Here is a 23,044-nt window from a genome sequence, read left to right as displayed (position 1 = left end):
AACGTTCTTAGAAACAATGATTCTAATTGATATTCTGAATTTTTGTCAGAAGACAGAGTTTCCAGCAGCTGTGTGTGTGTGTTTACATTAGTTGCTGATTTAAATATTTATAGAATTCATATAAATTAAATATTATTTCTGTATTTCTTCTTAATACTAGAAATTCTGATGAATGTATAGGCATTGGAGTTAATTAACTAATATTCATTACATATTATTGTTTTACAATATAAAACATAAGACAAAGTTATGATGAAATCTTTGTGACTGCTGAAGCACATTCTGGGAATAATAAAAGTGCACCCAATTTAGAAAACTTCAAGTTTGAAAAGGTAATACAAACAAAACAGGGAAAAATAAGAAGTGCTTAAGGAATGTTTACTATCCATTGTCCTTGAATTTTCAGAACACAATGGAGTCCATTCTACAGGCTTCTATGGAATTGCATGGACTCATCCACCACTTTGCTGCCTGTCGTCATCACTGCTGCTACTAAACCACCACTACAAGGAAGAAAGGCCAATCTGAATGGAGAGATTTGAGGCTGCTGATTGAACGATGTGACTTAGGAGACAGAGCCACTGTGAATGCAAAGTTACACATGCTCTTACTCTGCCTCATGGTCACAGTAATTGAAGAACTACATTGAACTCTCACGGGTCTCTCAAATCTAAATGGATTAATGATGCACTTCCCTTAGGTCCTAACAAACAAAGTATTCCAATTTATTTTACCAGATAACTCTTTAATGGGGCTTAGAAGATAAACTCAGCTAATACTGTGATATTTCATGTTCTTTTGCTAGTATTACTTATATGTGTATCCCTCTCAAGACATTTTTGGGTCAGAAGAGTGACTGTGTTTCAGGAAAGATTTGATATTCATAGTTCCCCCAGCCAAATGCTTCCCAGCTTTTTTCTTTTTCACAAAGAAAGTTACAAATACTATATTCTCTGGAGGAAATGACAGAAATAAGAGTACCTATATGGAGTTTTGCGAGAAAAATAAAAATTACATTGCCTAAATATTATGTAAATAAAAAATAATATGTAAAGTGTTCGGGAATACGACCTAACGTTCCTCACTGGAGTTTTTGGGGGCTGGATGCCACTTGCTATACTTTCCGGCTGCAGAGGCAATATTATAGAAAGAACGTTCCGTATTTTCATGAGAAAATTAGGTTGTTTCAGTAACTATAACTTTTCTACCAAGTTTTACGCTTTAAATGACTAATACGCAATTCCTAACCAAGACGTCTTAATCATAATATTTTCAAAATCTTGATAGTTTTCGTTGGTGAAAATTTTTTCAAACAAGCAGATGATCAGACATGATAAAACTTACGGAGCCTTTCAAATTTTACAAGAGTTGAAAATGTCACTAAAAGTAATTTTAAATTTCCTGTGATAATGCAAAAATACTTCAAACCCAATCAAATATTTTAAATCAAACATTTCAAACTAATGATGAAGCTCTAATGTAGAACAGGCATGCATTGTTAAAACTGGCCAGGATATCACTAAGTAGTAATATCAGCCACAAAAGTGAATGCAGACAGTAAACTTACAAGAAGACACAGTTGGGGGCACTTCCTGGGGCTGAGCCTCTCAGGAGCCCCTGCCCAGCCACCCCCAGCCCTCTCTCCCCACCGCTGGCCGCACCTTGGGCTGCAATCTGTGCTCCTTGGGCACCTGGACCACGAACTCCTCTGGTAGCTCCACGGGGCCCTTGTCCACGATGAGCGGCGGTGCGCTCTGCAGCTGGCTGCTGAAGTAGATGTCTGGGTGGAAGAGCGCCTCCTGGGCTGCGCTCAGCGTGTCGCAATGGAGCAGCAAGGGCTGGATGTCGTTCACTGTGCTTGCCACCTGCGGGGACCGCAGGGCGCACCATCAGACCCCTGCTCACCTCAGTCCCACCTCAGGGGAGCCCTGGTAGAGGCTATTTCCAAGGCTGCTCTCTGCCGCAGGCTATAGGCCCAAGATTCCAGCCACCCCAGGCCCTACTCAGACAACCCTACAGCTGAGAGGACTACCTCCCGGCCCCTAGTATAATGCTATCCTAGTTAAACACTATCTTAATTAAGCTAAAAAAACTCCTCATCCAAATCTCTAATAATGATTAGAAAATTAGACATAATTATTGAAAGCACAGTAAGCTACCTGAAAAAATATAAATATTATTTTTATTTTTATAGATTCACAGCACTCTAATGTAAATTAAGGACACTAATATCTACATAAGTGTAAATAAGAATAATGATTCCTAAACTCAATTTTTACACAAAATGTTTGATAAGGTAATTGGTAAAGAAAGTCCCAGAGAGGTGTTTTTCCTTTATTTGTTTTGTTTGAAGTATGGTTACACTTATATGGATTTTTTTATACTTATTTATATGTTTTCAGGTCATTTAACTACCATTTTTGGAGAGATACTGTATTAAGATCTGTGGTGGACATTAAGGTGAAAAGGATATACACACATTTTTTACCATTTAAATACACAGTGATTTTACTGACAAATGGTACATATTACATAAATGAGTAAATATGAAAGACCAAGACAATAATGAAAAAAAGTATACATGATTTTTAAAAATAATTCAGAAAACACCCATACATTTTATGCTTTGAAAATAGAGATATTTAAATATAGGATTTTTTTTCTGATAAATTGACACATGAGATACATATTTCCCTACACTGTTTGCAACTAGTTTAATAAATAGGAAAGATAATGAAAATATGTCTGCCAACAGAAAGGATAAATTTTACAAAGAAAAAGATTTTGCTTCACACACGTATTTTTTAACATGTTATAACATGCATGTATAAAAACACAATAATGTTATGTGGCTAACATTAAACAGGAGAGAAACTAAGAAAATCAATAATGCAAGAGAATTTTATGATCATCTTTCTAATACTAGAAATTTATACAGTGGTGCCATAATTTCTTGCTATATAAAATATTTGCAAATTAGGAGTGTAAAATATATCCCTCCCAAAACACATAAAATAATACAACTTTTATAGAAAAAAATCATATTAAGAAATATGTTAAACAATGTATCTATAATGGAAAACTTTAACATATAAGTCTGAGACATTGTCCCAAAACAACATTTTTATTTGAATTTATTACAATGTATGATTACTAAAATATCTAGGCAAACGTAATCTGAATGCCATTTTTATAGCCTGTGTAAATGAAAAAGGTGACAAAGAAGAAAACAAGTTTCAAGACCAAAAAACTGTGAAAATCAACATCTCTAAGTAATTGCCTTCATTGATGTTTCACTCTAGTGGCATCATTTCTCATCTTTTGGCTCCTAAGATATCCCTCTGTTCATTGCCTAAAATGACAATATGACTAATATAAAAATATTTTTACATGAATATATACAGGAGTGTTTTCTCTAACATCTTTATATTACTACTCTATGGAAGAAAATTAGCCAAAGGTTATCAAAATAGGTTACTTATAAACTTCTGTTATTCAAAAATTGAAAGATTTTATCCTCAGCCAAGTTAAAATATAAGCACATCTAGAGTGGGGGAGAATATGCTTATTTGTTCACTCATTCCACAAATATTTATTGAGCTCCCATTACATGTTGGGTCCTATTCTAGGTGCTGGAGAATTTGGTGAAGAAAACAGACCACAAAGCTACTTTAATGAATCATACATCATTATGATTATGAGATTAGAAAACACACAAATAAACATTAGAGAAAATATACCATATAAGTATGAGAAATCTATGAAAAATTTAAATAGAGTAATATGTAAAGACTACTTCATTTAGGTTTTTGTGAAATACTTGGATATGGAGATAAAATATAAATTGGGATTTTAGTGAGATTTAAAGTCGCTAATCATACAACATTCAGTTGTATGACTGTAAGTTGACAGCCAAAGAACTTCCAGGCTACAGGAAAGGCCTCCTGGCTAGAACCCCCTTGGTGTGCTTGAGAAAAAACACAACGGCTGGGTATAGTGGTCAAGGTGAAGAATAGTCTGGAAGGCAGAAAGGCAAACAGCACCCAGATCATGAGCTTTTAAGCCAGAGTAAAGAGCTTAGTTTTAAGACAATCTGTTTAGGATAATTATTAAAACTCTCGGGAGGAAAGGGTAGCATAGGACAGGGAGGTGGGAATAGGGATTTCTTCTGAACTAGAGATCAAATATTTCTAGAAAAGGTCCATTTCTAGAGTAGGCAAGAATGACAATTGATTTAAAAATGAATAAACAATGGAATCAAGCATCAACTAAACAGTATAATAGTGTCTGTATCTAAATGAAAAAAAATCTAAGAATAAAGAAAACATAAAGACACATGTCAATAGAACTAGGAAGCAAACTCTTAGGGTTCTAAAAAGAGTAGTTTGGCTTGAGGAGTAAAATGATTTCATGGAGTAAGACTAAAGAATACAAAATACCAGGAGCTTAAGTAGACTTTGACTGTCAATTGAAAAAAGTAGACTGATGTGTTTTATGAAACCAAAGTATCTTATGTGTCTATAGTTTGTACTCTCATTTAAATTCACTGTATCTATAAAAGAAATTCAATGGGTGGCAGGAAAACTAGAGAGGCTGTTACACTACCCACATAGAGAAGGGTTATTAGAACAGAGCCAAAATCTCAACTTTTGCTTTAAAAAAATATGTGTGTACTATATTCAAGATATTGTATGACTTCTGTGGAATTATTTATTTGAATTATAAATATAAATCCAATTTGTCTTCCTGAAGCTATTATACAAATAAGTCTTCAAGATAAACAACACACTTACAAGTCTGGTGTCTGGTATTCTGTTAGAAACACGAATCTTAAGTCTACAAAGATTCCTTCAACTCACATGCTAGAAAGTTAGAACGTTTCTGCTACACAAATCTCCCAAGGTTCACGTGAAGAGATTTTGCTCAGAAACTCACTCTCCTTGGGGCACAATAGCATCTGAAGCAGCCAGTTTCCTTATGTCAAAGAAGGTGGTATCTATGCCCTGGCATTCTCCACTCACTTGTCTAAATTGAATACATAGGCTACAAAACCAAGTCAAAGTACTCCTCGAAGGTTCTTTTCCTCAGATATTTGAAGATAGTTTTCACATTCTAAATGTCTCTTTTTTTCTCCAGACCTTTAAGAGAAAGGATTCTTTCAAATTAGCTATGAAAAATACACCAGCATGTTGTGGCATTAACCATAAGTTGAAGGCAACTCTCCAAGTTTCCTTCCCAATACCGTTTGAGGCCACAGTTTAAAACTCTGTTGTATGCAATTTTAAGATGTCGCAAAGTTAATTTTGGCTCTGAGACAGGAATCTATAATAAGGTCAATACATCTTGTTCTTTCTATCCTTCTTCAGAGAAATTTCATGTTTATCTTTTAAAAACTGCATATCTGATTAGGATTTTATTTGAATTGAGGGGGCGATTTTCTATTTTCATTTGTTTTTAAAGTTTTAACTTTTAAATCATACATAATATATAATACTCTTTATAAGCAATATGAGTTATTGCCATATACAAATCATCCTTATATCTGATTTATATCCAGATATTTTTACAATGCAAGTACTTTCATTCTGCTTCCCTAGTGGGCAAGCATGAAATATAAAATTAGTATTTCATAACCTACTATAGTGATCAAAATATTTATCCCATGTCCATGTCTCTTAAATATCAAAAGCCATCAGAACATCACTGTTCCAGAATGTTGGTTGTGGGCAGATATGAGGCAAGAGGTAAGCAAAAGAAAAATAATGAGTTTTTAAAAGGTAAAGTATTTGTGATGATAATATCAGAGTTTTCATATTATCTGTGGAACATATAATTGGTATAAATATCAATAAATATCAGAATTCAATGATAGATAACGTTCAGAGATCAATACTGATTTATATACATTTTTAAAGTTATGTAAGTACTGTTTCTAACCAACTTCAGCTGTTTCTATTTTCTTGTTCTTCTCACATGAGCAGCTTTGTAATTCAGTCAATTATTCAGCTTATTCCTCCAAACAGCTATTAATCATAACAGTGAGCTGGGACTCTAAACAAAACAATGGGCTAATTCTATAATGAGAGAAATGCTAAAAACAAAATACAACCTGGGCATATTTATCAGAGTTACAAGTGCTTTTTTTTCATAAACTAACAATTTTTCTTACAAGTCATTTATTTTTGCGTTTTAAGGTTATATTTCACCATGTCTTTATTAGCAACCATGAGCTTTATAGAGTTTGAAATGTACACTAATATAGCTGTGACTCTAACCTACATATTACACTTTTTCACCGTGGTAGTATCTCTTGGAAAGAGAATACTTATCCTCCTGAACATACCTGCCTAATCCTTTGTACAAATTATCCTTCCTAGTAGGAAATCTTTTCCCCTACTGCTTAGGCTTTCCAAATCTCACCACTTTCTAATATCACTCTTTCCATAATTTTACCAAACAGTTCTCTCTCTATAAAATCATCATCAAATTTCATAATATTTTCCTTCCATTCTTTACTAAAAGATACTCAAAATCTTGTTGCTTTTTATTCCAAGATTTAAACAAACACGGTATTGCTGTCTTCCCTAATTGAAGATTTTAAAAATTTACTTATTTTGTTTTATTATATTCTAGCTCAATCTCAACATGTTACTTTGGTTGGTTTACAATTTAAATCATAGATCTACAAAATAAGGCAAATGCTCAGTAGGTTATAAAAATGCCTATGGAAGAACCTCCACAAGATGGCTAAGAAATTTTGGGTTGAGTTTTTCATCAAAAGCCACTTAAAATATAGTATTGCATCATTACATTCACAGCTCTGAGTCTATTTTTTCATCTGAAAATTACCAGTCCTACTACCTATGACTCATTGGATTGTTATGAGTATTCACTGAGCTATTATGTGCAAAACTCTTTAGCTAACAGGAAAGTATTGTGTAAATGCTGGAAATTATATTGAAAAAGTTACAATAGCAAATGGTTCATTGCTACCAAAATGTCTACTCCAACTTCACTGCCACATATATAATAAAAGGGAAAGAAAGAGAAGAGTTGGGGGCAAAGAAGAGACCACTGTTTTCATTTCCTTTTCTGTAAATAAAGGCACATTTTCAATCCTGCTTCCTGATGCATACCTGAAAGGCTCTCTCCCACAGTACCTTCATTTTAGCCATAAAAAGATCATGCCTTTCTGGATTTCTCCCTAAGGTGTATATGATAGCTGCATAATTTCTTTATAGGCTGGGTAGTAATCTCTAACAATAGTCATAAAAGATCCAATTCAAGCACCTGAGTAAAGATGCCATCAGGTAGAAATTGCAACACGAAAGTTCTAACACAGAGGGGTAAATCTGTTTCAAGTCCGGATCTTATAAGAAAATAGCTGAGCTAAGTAGTAACAAATTGTCCTCTTGTGTATAATGAAACAGATTTTATGGTGTACCTGAATGTTATTTAACTCAACAGGTTCCTTCTGCAGACTACCTTGTTTCATAAAGTACTGGTATGCCTGATGTGGGCAAGAAATTACACTTCAGACTACATTCCTCATTAATTTTCTCCAAAACATAGCTTGTTACAATAAAAGAAAACAAATAAGTAAGATAAACTTTTGTAGTCATTCAAGTAAGAAAAGAAGTAATCAAATAATCTCTCTTTGCTAACAATATGATTCTATGTCTAGAAAACCCTAAAGACAGCAGAAAGCTCCTAGACCTGATAAACAACTTCAGTAAAGTTTCAGGGTATAAAATCAGCATACAAAAATCAGCAGCTTTTTCTGTCATCCAGGCTGTAGAATGCAGTGGCATGATCTCGAGAGGCTCACCACAACCTCTGCTTCCTGGGTTCAAGTGATTCTCCTACTGCAACCTCCCGAGTAGCTTAGATAACAGGCACCCGCCACCATGTCCAGCTAATTTTTTTGTATTTTTAGTAGAGAGAGGGTTTTGCCAAGTTACCAAAGGTGGTCTTGAACTGCCGACTTCAGTTGAACAGCCCACCTAGCCCTCCCACAGTACTGGGATTACAGGATGAGCTACCTTTATACACCAATAACATTCAAGCTAAGAGCCAAATCAAGAACATAATCACATTTACAATACTCATCAAGAAAACAAAACATCTAGGAATACATCTAATCAGGGAGGTAAAAGATCTCTACAAGGAGAACTACAAAACACTGCTCAAAGAAATCAGAGATAACACAAGCAAATGGAAAAACATTCCCTGCACGTGGATTAGAAGAATTAATATTGCTAGAATGGCCATACTGCCCACCCAAAGCACTCTACAGATTGAATGCTATTCCTATAAAACTATCAATGTCAGTTTTTACAAAATTAGAAATGAACTATTGTAAAATTCCTATGGAATCAAAAAAGAGCCCCAGTAGCCAAAGCAATCCTCAGCAAAAAGTACAAAGCTGGAGGCATCACATTGCCAAATGTCAAACTACCTTATAAGGCTACAATGACAGAAACAGTGTGATACTAATACAAAACAGACAAATAGAAAAATGGAACAGAATAGAGAAGCCAGAAATAAAACTACACACCTACAACCATCTGATCTTCAACAAGGTTGACAAAAATACACAATGGGGAAATGAATCCCTGTTTAATAAAGGGTGTTAGGGTAACTGGCTAGCCATGTATGCAAAATAATGAAACAAGGCCCTTACTTTTCAGCATACGCAAAAATTAAATCAAGATGTATTAAAATTTTAAATGTAAGACCCTAAACTATAAAAATCCTAAAAGCAAACCTAGAAAGTATCATTCTGACATCAGCCTTAAGAAAGAATTTACGATTGTCCTCAAAAACAATTGCAACAAAACCAAAAATTGACAAGCGGGACCTAATAAAACTAAAGAACTTTCACACAGCAAAAGAAACTATCAACAGAGTAAACAGACAACCCACAGAATGGGAGAAAATATTTGCAAACTATGCATCTGACGAACGTCTAATATTACAGAGAGCTTAAATGATTCAACAAGCAAAAAACAAATAACCCCATTAAAAAGCAGGCAAAGGACATGAACAAACACTTCTCAAAAGAAGACATATAAACGGCCAACAAACACACACACACAAAAACACTCAATATCACTAATCATCAGAGAAATGCACATCAAAACCTCAATGAGATACCATCTCACACCAGTCAAAATGGCCATTATTAAAAAGACAAAAAATAACAGATGCTGGCGAGGCTGTGGAGTAAAAGGGATGCTTACATACTGTTGGTGGAAATGCTAATTAGTTCAGCTGCTGTGGAAAGCAGGTTGGAGATTTCTCGAAGAACTAAAACCAGAACTATTGTTCTACTCAGTATTCCCATTATTGGGTATATACTCAAAGGAAAATAAATTATTCTACCAAAAAGACATATGCATTTGTATATACATTGCAGCACTATTTATAATTCCAAAGACATGGAATCAACCCAAGTACCCATCAATGGTAGACTGGATAAATACAATTATATATATCTCTCTATATATATATAGGTATATATAGATATATGTATGTATATATACACACACACCATGGAATACTATGCAGCCATAAAAAGTAGTGAAATCATGTCCTTTTCAGCAACATGGATGCCAATGGAGGCCATCACCCTAAGTGAATTAACACAGGAACAGAAAACCAAAGATTGCATATGTTGACTTATAAGTGGAAGCTAAACATTGAAACTTATGGACATTAAGATGTGAAATGACCCAGGTGCAGTGGCTCACACCTGTAATCCCAGAACTTTGGGAGGCCGAGGCGGGTGGATCACCCAAGGTCAAGAGTTCAAGACCAGCCTGGCCAACATGGTGAGACCCTGTCTCTACTAAAAATACAAAAATTAGCTGGGCATGGTGGCGGGTGCCTACAATCCTAGCTACTCAGGAGGCTGAGGCAGGAGAATCGCTTGAACCTGGGAGGCAGAGGTTGCGGTGAGCCGAGATGGTGCCATTGCACTCCAGCCTGAGCAACAAGAGCAAAACTCTGTCTCAAGAAAAAAAAAAAAAAAAAAAAAAAGATGTGATATGGTTTGGCTCTGTGTCCTCACCCAAATCTCATCTTGAATTGTACTCCCGTAATTCCCATGGGTTGTGGGATGGAACCAGTGGGATAGTTTGAATCATGGGGACGGTTTCCTCCATACTGTTCTCATAGTAGTGAATAAGTTTCATGAGATCTGATGTTTTATCAGGGGTTTCCACTTTTGCATCTTCCTCATTTTTCTCTTGCTACTGCCATGTAAGACGTGCCTTTGCCTCCCACCATGATTCTGAGGCCTCCTGAGTCATCTGAAACTGCAAGTTCAGTTAAACCTCTCTTTCTTCCCAATCTCAGGAATGTCTTTATCAGCAGCATGAAAACGGACTAACACAAGATGAGAACGATAAACACTGGGAACTAAGAGAGAGAGTTAGGCAAGGTCGGAAAACTACCTATTGGGTAGTATGCTCAATACCCTGGGTGACAGGATCATTTGCCTCAGAGTCATGCAATATACTCCTGTACCAAACCTGTACATTTACCCCCTGACTCTAACACAACAATTGAAATTATAAAAATAAATAACAGATGACATGAGGAAAAAAGATCCAGATATGATTAGATATGTAGGTTAAAAAAATTTAAAAAACCTCTGTATTTATAAAAGAATGAATAGTCTGCTTTTACACATTAGAGTCATCATCAGAACACTAAGCTACTATGTTACAAAAGTTTTATAAAACATGCTGAGAATAGTGAAAGAGTCAAACACGTGACTGTGAATAAAGCTAAAGGGAAAAATTTCATTTTGTTAAAGAACAAAAGAACCAACTTTTTAAGATTGCTTTTTAATAGGTTTTCATAGCTTGCATTTTATGTATCCTATCAATAAAGGGAAAAATAGTGACTTTCATTATAATTGTTGCCTAAATTGTAATACTGTGATGTAAATACCTTAAACACTTCTGAAAATGAGTAAGCACAGATTTCTGTTAGTGATATAAATTTATTAGAGATTTGGCTTCTGACAAAAAGGATGATTTTTTTCATTCCAGTGAAATAAAATCTGTATTGTGTACCTTAAGACGAGTGATAACTAATAATAAGATTTTCCAAACACCTGCCTCCTTGTAAACATAATGCAAACACATTTAAATTCATGGTAACAAAAAACCTTTAGAATTTATTATTTGGATAACATTGACTTTGTTTTTCCCTCCACTCCCCTCCTCAAGAATATCATTTTTTTAATTGTATGGCAACTATACTTTCAGAATGCTGTAAAGTAAATCCCTTCTTTAAAAATCTTTACAACTATAGTAATGAGGCACTCTTCCTTAATCATACTGCCAATTATAACTAATGTGTGGGCAAAATGAGCAAAAATGATCCATATATTGACAGAGGTTTGTTTTGCTAGTGAGTTCTAGCTCCCTCTCCTAAGTAAATAGTAACTGGCATTTCTGAAGACATCTGAGAAGAATGAGAACTGTTTTGCTTTTTTATGGTAGTTAAGATATTTTTCCCACCCATCTGCCTTTCTCAACACATACACACAAAATCAATCTCTTTTAAAGTCCCTCCCACAACCCGTGGGAATTATGGAAGTGCAATTCAAGATGAGATTTGGGTGGGGCCACAGAGCCAAACCATTTCACATCTTAATGTTCGTAAGTTTCAATGAATGCCTAAATTCTGTTTAACAAGACAGCAAATATGTTAACAGGCTCCAATGTCAAAATGATCGATTACGTTATGTTGGTGGTATACATAGAATGTGATTATTATTGGACACCTACTTTTAAAAATCGACACGGTGGTTTTTTATCTGTCTGCAGAGGGACAACATAAAGCCTGCCAACAGCCTGTAACCTCTGATACATCTGTGTTATCACAGCTATTCCAACTATTCAGCTATTGTAACTAATCTAAAAGGCCTCCTTTTAAGTAATTGTGTAGTGTTCCCTGGAGGAAGAGCATCATACCAGTCTGTTGCTTTACATTTTATGCATTATTTGTCTTCATTGTTAAATAATGTGCCCTTAAGGTCTGCATAGTTTCATCAACTTCCCTATCAAAAGGAGAAAAAAAAGAAGAAAAAGGATCATTGCTAAATTGTCACCACCATTGTTGATTTGTATGGAGAGCTATACTAAAGATTAGTTCTGATCTAATTCAGGTAACATTTATGTTTACTACTCTTGTGATATCTCTAACAGCTTGGAGAGAATCAGTAATGAGTGAAAGCAGATTATTTGTTCTTTTATAAAAACAGAGGGTTTGTTTTTGTTTTTTTATTTTTATGTTTTTAACCTACATATCTAACTAATCATTAGGTATTTTCCTCACATCATCTGTTATTCTCCAATGCAACAACAAAATCAATCTGTTTTAAAGTCATCTGAGTCCAAGAAAAAAGAATGAAATGTTGTAAAATGCTATTTTATGCTTGCATGTTATTTTTATCTTTGCATTTAATCAAAAGAATGATTTCTCTAATTTAGGTCACTGAATTTACCCTTTTTAATTTCACATAAAACTAATGATACCAAAATGAGGGTATATCCGTCACTCACTATTCAATTTTTTCAAACTTAGAAAGAAGAGTGATGACAGGATATTTTATTGGGCTTACAGTCTAATTAAAAGTGACAGAATTGCACTTTGAATAGCTTTTCAACACCCTTTAACATTTTTCTTTGAATGCTGATCTAAGCTTAAGATGTTCATTAGTAACTCATTAAAGACTTAGTTACAGTCCAGTGGCTGAGTCCTAAATATAATGATGGGATGTGTGTACAAATGTGTAGACTCATAATTAGAGAAACTGTCACAATGGGGATTAAGAATATACAATGCAGTCTTTGAAAAAGAACTGTGGAATGTAAGTGACCCCAAGATGGTGTTGTATTTTAAATTTTGCTTACTATTCAGATCATTTGTTTTTTGGTTCTAATTCCTAAAGGTATGTTTTAATGACCCCATTCTCCCAGGATTAAATGTATGAGGCTTTGTATTAGGGCCTTTTTATACATTATTTTATTTAATCCTTACACTATAACAAAGTAGGCCTAATTACTTATTTAACAAATAAATAAACTGTGATTTAAACTCTTGAAGGTCATATATCTTGGAAGTAATGGAACTGGACTTAAACTCTAAGGCTTAAGATCTTTCTACTTCATTTAATAGGACCATACAAGATAGGATTCTAAAGCAGTTTAGATTAGATGATATTGTAAATTTCAGTTTCTGGGCTTCATGTAAGCAATAATTCCTAAATATGCTGACACCATCTTCTGTAGTTCCTGAGAATTACAGGAGCTATTCAGTATCAACATTTATAAATCATTAATTATCCTTGCCATATAAAACACCAGGTTCTCTGCTGATTTCCATTTTTTTTATTAAAAGATGTGATGTGAGTCCAGAGGACACTAATATATAATATGTGGATTTGATAGAGAGATGCAAAGTTACAGAATTACTCTTGAGATGAACTAAAAGAGGCATTCAGTAATTTGCAGAATATATTAGAGAAAAACAATCTACAGAAATAAAATGAAAGACTCAATATTTATAATATAATTTGAGCAAAGATATAAAAATATAAAAAAGAGATTCCAAAATCTCAAAAAAATTCAGACTCAACCAAAAATAGAAATTTTTCTTGGCTACCAAAGTTTAATTATCTTCATCATTTTCTTAGGAAGAATAATTGAAAACTAATAGAACCCAACGAATTGCCTTGCTGTTTTGTGTACAATTCACCAGTATACAGGTCTCCTATAAAAATAAAGTTTCAATTATGGACAATTATTAATTTTGGTAGTCATAATAACAATAAAAAAGTGAGGAGAAAATCCACAAGAATGGGAGAAAATATTTGCAAACTATCATCTGACAAGGGTTAATAACTCAACACGAAAAAAAAATCAATCTGATTTTAAAATGAGCAAAAGATGTGAATAGACATTTCTCAAAAGAAGATATACAAATGACCAATAGGTAAATTGAAAATGCTCAACATCACTAATCATCAGAGAAGTGCAATATATAACTATAATGAAATATCATCTCCCACAGTTAAAATGGCTGTTATCCAAAAAAACAGGCAATAGCAAACGCTGGTGAGGATGTGGAGAAAGGGGAACCTTTGTCTATTGGTGGGAATGTAAATAGTGTAACCACTGTGGAGAACAGCATGAAGGTCCCTCAAAAGACTACAGGAACTACCACATGATCCAGAAATCCCACTGCTGGGTATATGTGGAAAAGAAAGAAAATCAGTATATCGAAGAGATATGTGCACTCCCATTTTAATTGCAACACTATTCACAATGGCCAAGATACAGAATCAACCTAAGTGTCCATCAACGAATGAATGGATAAAGAAAATGTAGTTACATATACACAATGAAATATTATCCAGCCATAAAAAAGTGATGAAATTCTTAAGCCAGGTATAGAAAGACAAACATTGCATGTTCTCAGTAATATGTGAGAAATAAAAAAATATTAAACTAATGGAGACGGAGAGTAGAAAGATGGTTACCAGAGGATGGGAAGATTAGTGGAGAGGAGAAAGATGAAGAGAAGATGGTTAGTTGGTACAAAAATACTGTTAGGTAGAAGGCATAAGATCTAGTGTTCAGAAGCAAGATATGGTGACTATAGCCAACAATAATTTATTGTATATTTGAAAATAACTAAAAGAGTAGAATTGTAATATTCCTAACACATATAAATAAAAATAGTTGAGATGATAGATACCCTAATTACCCTGGAGTAACTGATCCTTACAAATTGTATACTTGTATCAAATATTATATGCATCCCATAGATATGCACTATTAAATATCCATAATAATTAAATTTAAAAAAATCCTGAATGAATGAACTTCTTTGAGGAATCAAATACATGAGTAAAAGGGGGCTGAGTACAGTGGTTCACACCTGTAATCCCAGTACTCTGGGAGGTCAAGGCAGGAGGATTGCTGGAGGTCTACAGTTTGAGACCAGTCTGGGCAACAAAGCAAGACTCCATCTTTATGAAAACATTTTAAAAATTAAGCAGGCATGGTGGTGCATGCCTGTGGCCTAGCAACTTGGGAGGCTGAAGTGGGGAGGATTGCTTGAGCCCAGGAGGTTGAGGTTTAGAGTGGACTCTGATCATGACACTGCACTACAGCCTGGGTGACAGAGTGAGACCCTGTCTTAGAAAAAGGGGGTTGAAGAATTTGAAGTGATGAGGGTAGAAAAATGGTGCACGATTCAACAAAAAATACCTGAGAATTTAAGTGGGTAAATCCAGGCAAATGGCCTCCCAGAAAATCTGAAACGTTCCCCACACAAAAAAATGAAAAATGATTGAAGTGAAGAATATCCTAAGTACTCTGATTTGATCATTATACATTGTATGCATGTATCAAAATACCATATGTACCCCCATAAACATGTACAAATGTTTTGTATTAATAAAAAATTACTTTTTACTAATAACAATATTTGAAATTTTTACTTAAAATTAAAATTTTAAAAATAAATAAAAATTTAAAAGCTATTCTTAGAAAAAAGTCTAAAAAACTCTTTAAATGTCTTCTAATGATATCTTACTGTCTTTTCAAAAAAGATATTTTTATAAAGAATGCTCATAATTTGACAATATAAAGAAAAATAACCCATTTATAAACCCAATTATACTGAGGATTCAAGTAAATAGTAATCCAAAGAATAAGAAAACAATGATTTTATATTGTATATTCAAATATTTTTAAATTTGTTCAACATTAAATATAAAACAACAATCCTATTGCAGTCAGAGTCCACCGCAGAACAAGAAATATAAAAATGTGATAAATTACAAGCACCTCAAATAGTCACAATACATAAAATTTCAATATAGGAAAATGCTATTTTACTCCAAATATGTACATGTCACTCATAGATTATTACTACAATTAAATGCATATGTAACATCTATTGCAAGTACGAAAGTAAAAAAAAAAAAAAAAAAAAAAAAATTATTTTCCAGCTGCCAAACTGCATTTGGGAAAGTTTCTAAACAAATTCTTACACATAAAGTAAAGCTATCAGCCATGCATGTTTGTAGCTTACATTGTGATACTAACGATTGTGTAGTTAGCTTACAAAATACATATTTTAAAACTCAGTACCCACTGGCTAATGTGGATGGTGTTGGATGTGTTAGCAGTAACCTCATATATCATTACTATGACACGGATTTTTCTGTATAATGTATTTGACCATAAACATAGTTATATTACTGCAGATATTACAAATTACCGAGGCTGGCAAGCGTTATAAACATTTCAAGGATGATTAATTTCTAAAAATAACCAAGTTAAGCAGAGCTTAGAAGTCAACCTGACTCTTTCAGAACTAATAAAACACATCTTCATAGAAAGAATTATATGATAAAATGCTACGTAGTTAAATTTAATTTTGTACTTTTTCAAGTTTCATATCTTATTAGAAGTTACAAAATATACGAGTATTATCTTAAATCATTGACATCAGTATTATAATTGTAAACACAGATTAACAATAAGGTGAAAATTACATAAAAACAAATATGCATCTGATCATTCTTTTATCCCTACCAAGAACTGTGTATTATAAGTCATTTCTTGCACATGATGAAATGTAGGCTAACCAGTAAAGTCCCTGAATATATAAATACAGATGCAACTTTAGCAATAGAATTGCAGAAAAAAAGCATGCATAAGGTGGTTCTAGAAGTTTTTTTATATTGTATTTTTCTTTTTCTGTGAAGACGCTGTAAAACATACTGCTCGCCGTTATTCCTAGTTTAAGTGCCAACGATCCTGCTTTCTACCTCTTCAACTATGATTCAGTCTTTACAAGTAAGGTTCAAATAAGCTGAGGTGTAGCTGAAATATTTGAGCACCACAATCACCTTCTGAGCTCCCGGTCAGCTGGGGCTTGGGTGTAGTTACCTCCCAGGAACAGATCTCCCAGCCCAAGGTCCCACATTGGACCTTGATGTTTCTTTACTGCCAATCAAAATGAGCCCCAGGTTATTACTGGGTTCTTGCTCTCCAATTTCCTTATTTTTTCCTTGCTCCCAAACACATCAATAGAAAAACAACAAAAAGAATCCTTTATCTTCATGCAACACTACAGTAGTGCACAGCAAAGAACTGGCCATCTGCTTCAGCTGCTCCTCTTTACTTCTGCCAGGTCTCATTGCATTATAGATAAGGATTTTATGGCTCTACAGGAAGGGGACACAGTCATGGAAAACAGAAAAAGAGAAATACAGAAGTACACAGAGACACGGAATATGGACAGATAAACATAGAAGCAGGGACATCTCCCAATTTAAATTGTACATATTTATGTGATATTGAGGTACTTGTTTTGTTTTCCTACGTAAAACATTGACTGGACTATTTAGAGAAAATGGGGATTATTCAATTAACATAAACATTATCAGAATTAATTATTTAGCTTAGTTTTTAATTTTGTCCATGTAGAGATTATGCAAAAATATAACCCTAGCAATTATATATAACCAATTAAAATAGTAATTTAAACATTCCTACATAGTGAGAATAATTTTGTTTAGATATTAGTAATATTGATAATAATTTTGTTTAGATACTAGTATTTAGAAATGTTTGGCAAAACATAAATATTGAGGTTTGAGTAGAAAAAGATTTATTTCCATTCTCAGGGTTAGAATAACAGTAATTATTTATTTTCCTTACCTTGCTCAGGGATTTACCTCTATTTCAAGGTAAGAAAGGAGTAGGGAAGAAAATGAAAGGTTTATCAAATGCCAAAGCACCATGTTAGAAGTTATACATATATAATTACATCCATTTCTTAAAATAGCTCTGCAAGGAATACATGTTCATTTTTACAGATGAAAATTATATTAAGCTACACATTTTTAGGTTACTGTAAGCTCATTGAGGGAAGAAATACAAGTCTTTTGTTCACTATCCTGTCTTTAGCATCTAGCAGTTTTCTGGCTTGTAGTGGGTAAATTAATTATATTTATTAACCAGTTGACAGATAAAGAGGATTACAGAGCCAGTAGGTGGCAGAGCTGGAATTTCATCTCTGGTCTGTCAGGCTTCAGAACCACAGTCTGTCTGTCCCAAGAACATGGAAGAGGCAGATGGTCAATGTTTCTGCCTCACCTGCTCCCAAGTGACCAGGAGGGTTGAGACGAGATTCTATGTAAAGAGGAACGGCCTTGATAGGAATTGGATATCTACTGCCAACAAGAGCAGAGCTCAAAAGCCAAGTCCTTGATTTTAAATTCCCTCTGTGTCACTTAATAGCTGTGTGACCTCAATTTACTTTATCACTGTGTACCTCAATGTCTTTATCTGTAAAGATGGCGATGATAATAATAATAACAAATAATAAAAAAAAACCTATGCAATTATAGTGAATATTAAGTGAACTAAAACATCTAAAGTTTATGGCCATAAAATCAGTAGTCATCATTACTATTTTCTCTGAAGAAAGGGATAGCAATTCAGATCATTACTCAGAAGAATTAATTCCCAATGATCAAGAGGGCAAAATATCTGGACATCTTAGCAGTAGCAAGGAGACATCAGCAGAGGATATGTTGGAAACAAAAGTACTTCTATAACTATGACATACATTTTAACTCAGTCATCTAAGGTTTCAAGTTATGCAGTATTCTCTTAAGCCAGGATTGATGGGGACTCTAAAAATTCCTATCCTATTATATTTCAGCACTTGATCAAAGGTATATTTTTCTATTTATGAGCAAGTTAGGTTCCAAAAGGCTGCTTATAAAGCCCTTCATTCACAAGTCAGAAGTGGTATCACAAAGGCAAAAGAAAAAGCCTTCTTAAAGAAGGAAGACAAAAGCGACTTGTATTTTCTCAGGTGCAAAGTTTTAAAATAAATGATAAAGTTTATCAGAAAAAAGATTCTATATTGTTTTGTCCTCTATAGTTCAAAACTCAAGATAATATTGAATAGTCCACATAAAATGGAAATGATTATTTTTTTAGCCCAGAGTATTTTACATATCAGATCAGTCTTTTATGTGTCCTATCATTATACTAGGGGTTGATTTAATACTTCTAAAAGTTACTTGGAGGTATTCTCTCTCTCTCTTTCTCTCTCTTTCTCTCTCTCTCTCTATCTCTCTCTCTCTCTGTGCGTGCGTGTGTGTGTGTGTGTGTGTGTGTGTGTGTGTGTGTGTGTGTTTTCAGTGCAGATTATCAGTCCCCAAACCAAGACCTAAGACCCAAGGCTCAGCCACATTTAGGGGTCCAGTGAAATACATAGTATGTGTCAGTTTTAGGGACCAGGCTTTTTAGTTCTGAAAAAGGAATCTTTCTTGCAATGTCTGTTTCTGCTATTTTTAACCTAACTTTCTCTAACAAGGGTAATTTTAGTTTGATCTTTTAAATATGAATTGTGTGTGTGTAAATATATATGTAGATATTTTTCTTTTTTCCTTAGTATCAACATTAAATAAATCAGCTCTTATGGCTAGCTAATTCCTGGTTGTTATAATTTACTGGAACAAAAATTAACTGGAGGGATAGATTATATGATGAAGGAAATTTACATGTTCAAGCACTAAATATTTTCTGTGCACTGTGCTGTATTATTTACATATGCTATTTATTTTATTCTCAAAATAACATTATAAGGGAGGTATTTTTATAACATAAAAAGTCTAATTTAAATCACCTTTACATATATTGATACTTAGAAAAGCATTGTTTCAAGTAACGTAATTATATTTATTTTCCCACATCACAAAATGTTATATGTGCCCATGCAGAGAACATGAATGTATCAGTATATGAATTAAGAAAATATTTTGATATTTTAGACAAGTTTGCTTAAAACAAGATGGTTGAGATGGTTGAATAAGTAGGATACTCCCATTTTACAAACATCTCTACCTTATAATAGAGTGGATTATCAGAACTAAATATGTTGCATCCAGGGAACTTTAGAGGAAAACTTCAAAAGAAGTTATTTTACCCAGTATTTAGAATGACAGCAAAATGCAATTCATGTTTAAACTTTAGAACACAGGCCAGATTCAGAATTGCATCACTGATGAACTACAATGAGTTTCTGTAGTCAATTAAAAACCAAAAGTGAGCTAAAGAGGCTAAAAATTCATTTCAGCTGCTTGCTACACTATAATATTCTGAGACCTCCTAAGCAGTGGCAAATACAGCTGTGTCCTTTTTTCTTTGCTATAATTATCATCAACATATGAGAGAGCGACTATATTACAACATTTTCATCTTAGGGAAAAAAATCAATGATAATTAGCCAAAAACATTAAATTGTGTAAGAGGAACTTACATATAGACTTTAATTTACCAGGTTTGAGAGAGATTCAGTGAATATTACACTAAGTTGTACAGAATATAAATGTCTCACTTATATATTAATTAATGTGATATATTTTATAAAATTTGCAAAGGTACGTCATTTCTAATCTATCATATTTGTTATAATTACAAAGATGTCTAAATGAACATTAAGTATACATGTCTATTAAGTATATTAGCATGTTTCCGTAAAATCATCTTTCTTTAAAAAGTGAAAATAGACATTATTATTTATTTATTTATTTATTTATTTATTTATTTTGACGGATTCTCGCTCTGTCGCCCAGGCTGGAGTGCAGTGGCACGATCTCGGCTCACTCACTGCAAGCTTCCCCTCTCTGGTTTACTCCATTCTCCTGCCTCAGCCTCCCAAGTAGCTGGGACTACAGGCGCCCGCACTCGGCTACTTTTTTTTTGTATTTTTAGTAGAGACAGGGTTTCACCATGTTAGCCAAGATGGTCTCGATATCCTGACCTTGTGATCTGCCCGCCTCGGCCTCCTAAAGTGCTGGGATTACAGGCCTGAGACACCGTGCCTGACCGTTCTTTTGTTTTTTGTTTTTTGTTTTTTTATTTGTGTTTCTGCATTACAAGGTATAGTACAAAACTAATTTCCCTTTATTGAGAGATTATAGTTTGTGTTCTGTATATTAAAGATTGTGCAGAATAGTAAATACTCACAGAAAAAATAATTACTCGGTTGTGTAAAGCAGATACTTTTGAATAAGTAGGATTTTACTTTTGGAGTTTTCTTTCAAATGCCCAAATTTACTACATTAAAAATGTTTTTTTAAGTATGAAACTATGCAAGCCAAAAAAATCACAATAAATGAGAATTAATAATTCAGCTGATTTTCCAAAAGTGTGGTAAAGTCTAAAAATAAAATGCAAGTGTTCTTTTTAAAAAGCCTTTTGGTTTAAATACATTTCAATAGGCACTTTAAGAAATGCAACTGAAAACTCATAACTATTTCAGCTTAAAATACACATTACGGGCTGGGCGCGGTGGCTCACGCCTGTAATCCCAGCACTTTGGGAGGCGGAAGCGGGCAGATCACGAGGTCAGGAGATGGAGACCATCCTGGCTAACAGGGTGAAACCCCATCTCTACTAAAAATACAAAAACAAAATTAGCCAGGTGTGGTGGTGGGCGCCTGTAGTCCCAGCTACTTGGGAGGCTGAGGCAGGAGAATGGTGTGAACCCGGGAGGCGGAGCTTGCACTGAGCCAAGATCGTGCCACTGCACTCGAGCCTGGGTGGCAGTGTGAGACTCCGATTCAAAATAAATAAATAAATAAATAAATAAATACACATTATGTTCTTTTATTTTAACTTATACTAACATATGGTAAGGAAAAACTACAAAGTAATCTCAGAGCAAAGATCCTAAGGAAGTGTCTAGTATGAATAAGTGAGAAAACGTTAAGCATTACACAAAAATCTGAAAAATCTTACCATGAATTATTGGAGCTAAAAGCATCATGAAAATTAGTAGCTGCGATGGCCACATGGCTGTCCACTCAGGTATGGAGTATTCCTCAAGAATGACTGTTCAAATGTGAAACAAAACACGTATATTTCTAGTTCCTCTTCTGTATTCCGAAACTGATGAATTTTCTTTAAATTAAAAATAAAAAGAATAATTCTTCCGAAACAGAAACACCAATATCCCAAATCTGAAACCTGCAAAAAAGAAAAAAAAAAAAAAAAGGAGGGGTTATTGTATAAAATAAGTAAGTAATCCAAAGACATTATTTATACAATGCATATAATACCATCATGTTTATATCCTGGCCTCAGATCTTAGTGAAATAAACAATTCAGCCTCTACTGAACAAATTAACTTAAATATAATGATTTTTATTTTATTTTATTTTATTTTTGAGATGGAGTCTTGCTCTGTCACCCAGGCTGGAGTGCAGTGGCGCGGTCTAGGCTCACTGTAAGCTCCGCCTCCCAGGTTCACGCCATTCTCCTGCCTCAGGCTCCTGAGTAGCTGGGACTACAGGCGCCCGCCACCACGCCCGGCTAATATTTTGTATGTTTTTAGAAAAAGACTGGGTTTCACCGTGTTAGCCAGGATGGCCTCTATCTCCTGACCTTGTGATCTGCCCGCCTCGGCCTCCCAAAGTGCTGGGATGACAGGCTTGAGCCACTGCGCCCGGCCTTTTTTTTTTTTTTTTTTTTTTTTTCTGAGATGGAGTTTCGCTCTTTTTGCCCAGGCTGGAGCGCAATGGCGAGATCTCGGCTCACCATAACCTCAGCCTCCTGGGTTCAAGCGATTCTCCTGCCTCAGCCTCCTGAGTAGCTCCACCCCGGCTAATTTTGTATTTTTAGCAGAGACAGGGTTTCTCCATGTTGGTCAGGCTGGTCTTGAACTCCCAGTCTCAGGTGATCCACCCACCTCGGCCTCCCAAAGTGCTGAGATTACAGGAGTGAGCCACCGCGCCTGACTAAATATACACACATACACACACACACACACACACACACACACACACACACACATATATATATATATATATATATATATATATATGGATTTAGGGCTTACTTTGTGTAAGCTTTTACCACAGTATAATTTCACCAACATTAGAACAGTAAAATATTTCATTCATCATTGTTACCATAAATAAGTT

General features: G+C 34.4%; 1 protein-coding gene across 29 annotated transcripts in view; it reads right to left on the bottom strand.

The window, feature by feature from the left end:
- The window catches only part of ADGRL3 (adhesion G protein-coupled receptor L3), an 864,507-nt gene that overhangs the window by 549,925 nt on the left and 291,538 nt on the right, over positions 1–23,044 (bottom strand). For 25 of the 29 annotated variants that reach the window (XM_021939122.2, XM_031664067.1, XM_031664062.1 and 22 more), the window contains 2 exons: positions 21,861–22,088; positions 1,662–1,865 (listed from right to left, as the gene is read on the bottom strand). In XM_021939122.2, coding sequence (XP_021794814.2) covers positions 1,662–1,865; positions 21,861–21,915 — 259 coding nt within the window. In that variant the 5' untranslated portion in view covers positions 21,916–22,088. The remainder of the gene's footprint in view (positions 1–1,661; positions 1,866–21,860; positions 22,089–23,044) is intronic. The other 4 variants (XM_021939135.2, XM_021939127.2, XM_031664069.1 and 1 more) reach the window with 1 other exon arrangement.

The sequence above is a fragment of the Papio anubis genome, chromosome 3 (assembly GCF_008728515.1).
Source record: "Papio anubis isolate 15944 chromosome 3, Panubis1.0, whole genome shotgun sequence".
NCBI classification, from domain to species: domain Eukaryota; kingdom Metazoa; phylum Chordata; class Mammalia; order Primates; family Cercopithecidae; genus Papio; species Papio anubis.
Note: the sequence above shows the minus strand (reverse complement) of the source record. Positions and strands in the feature narration are given on the sequence as shown.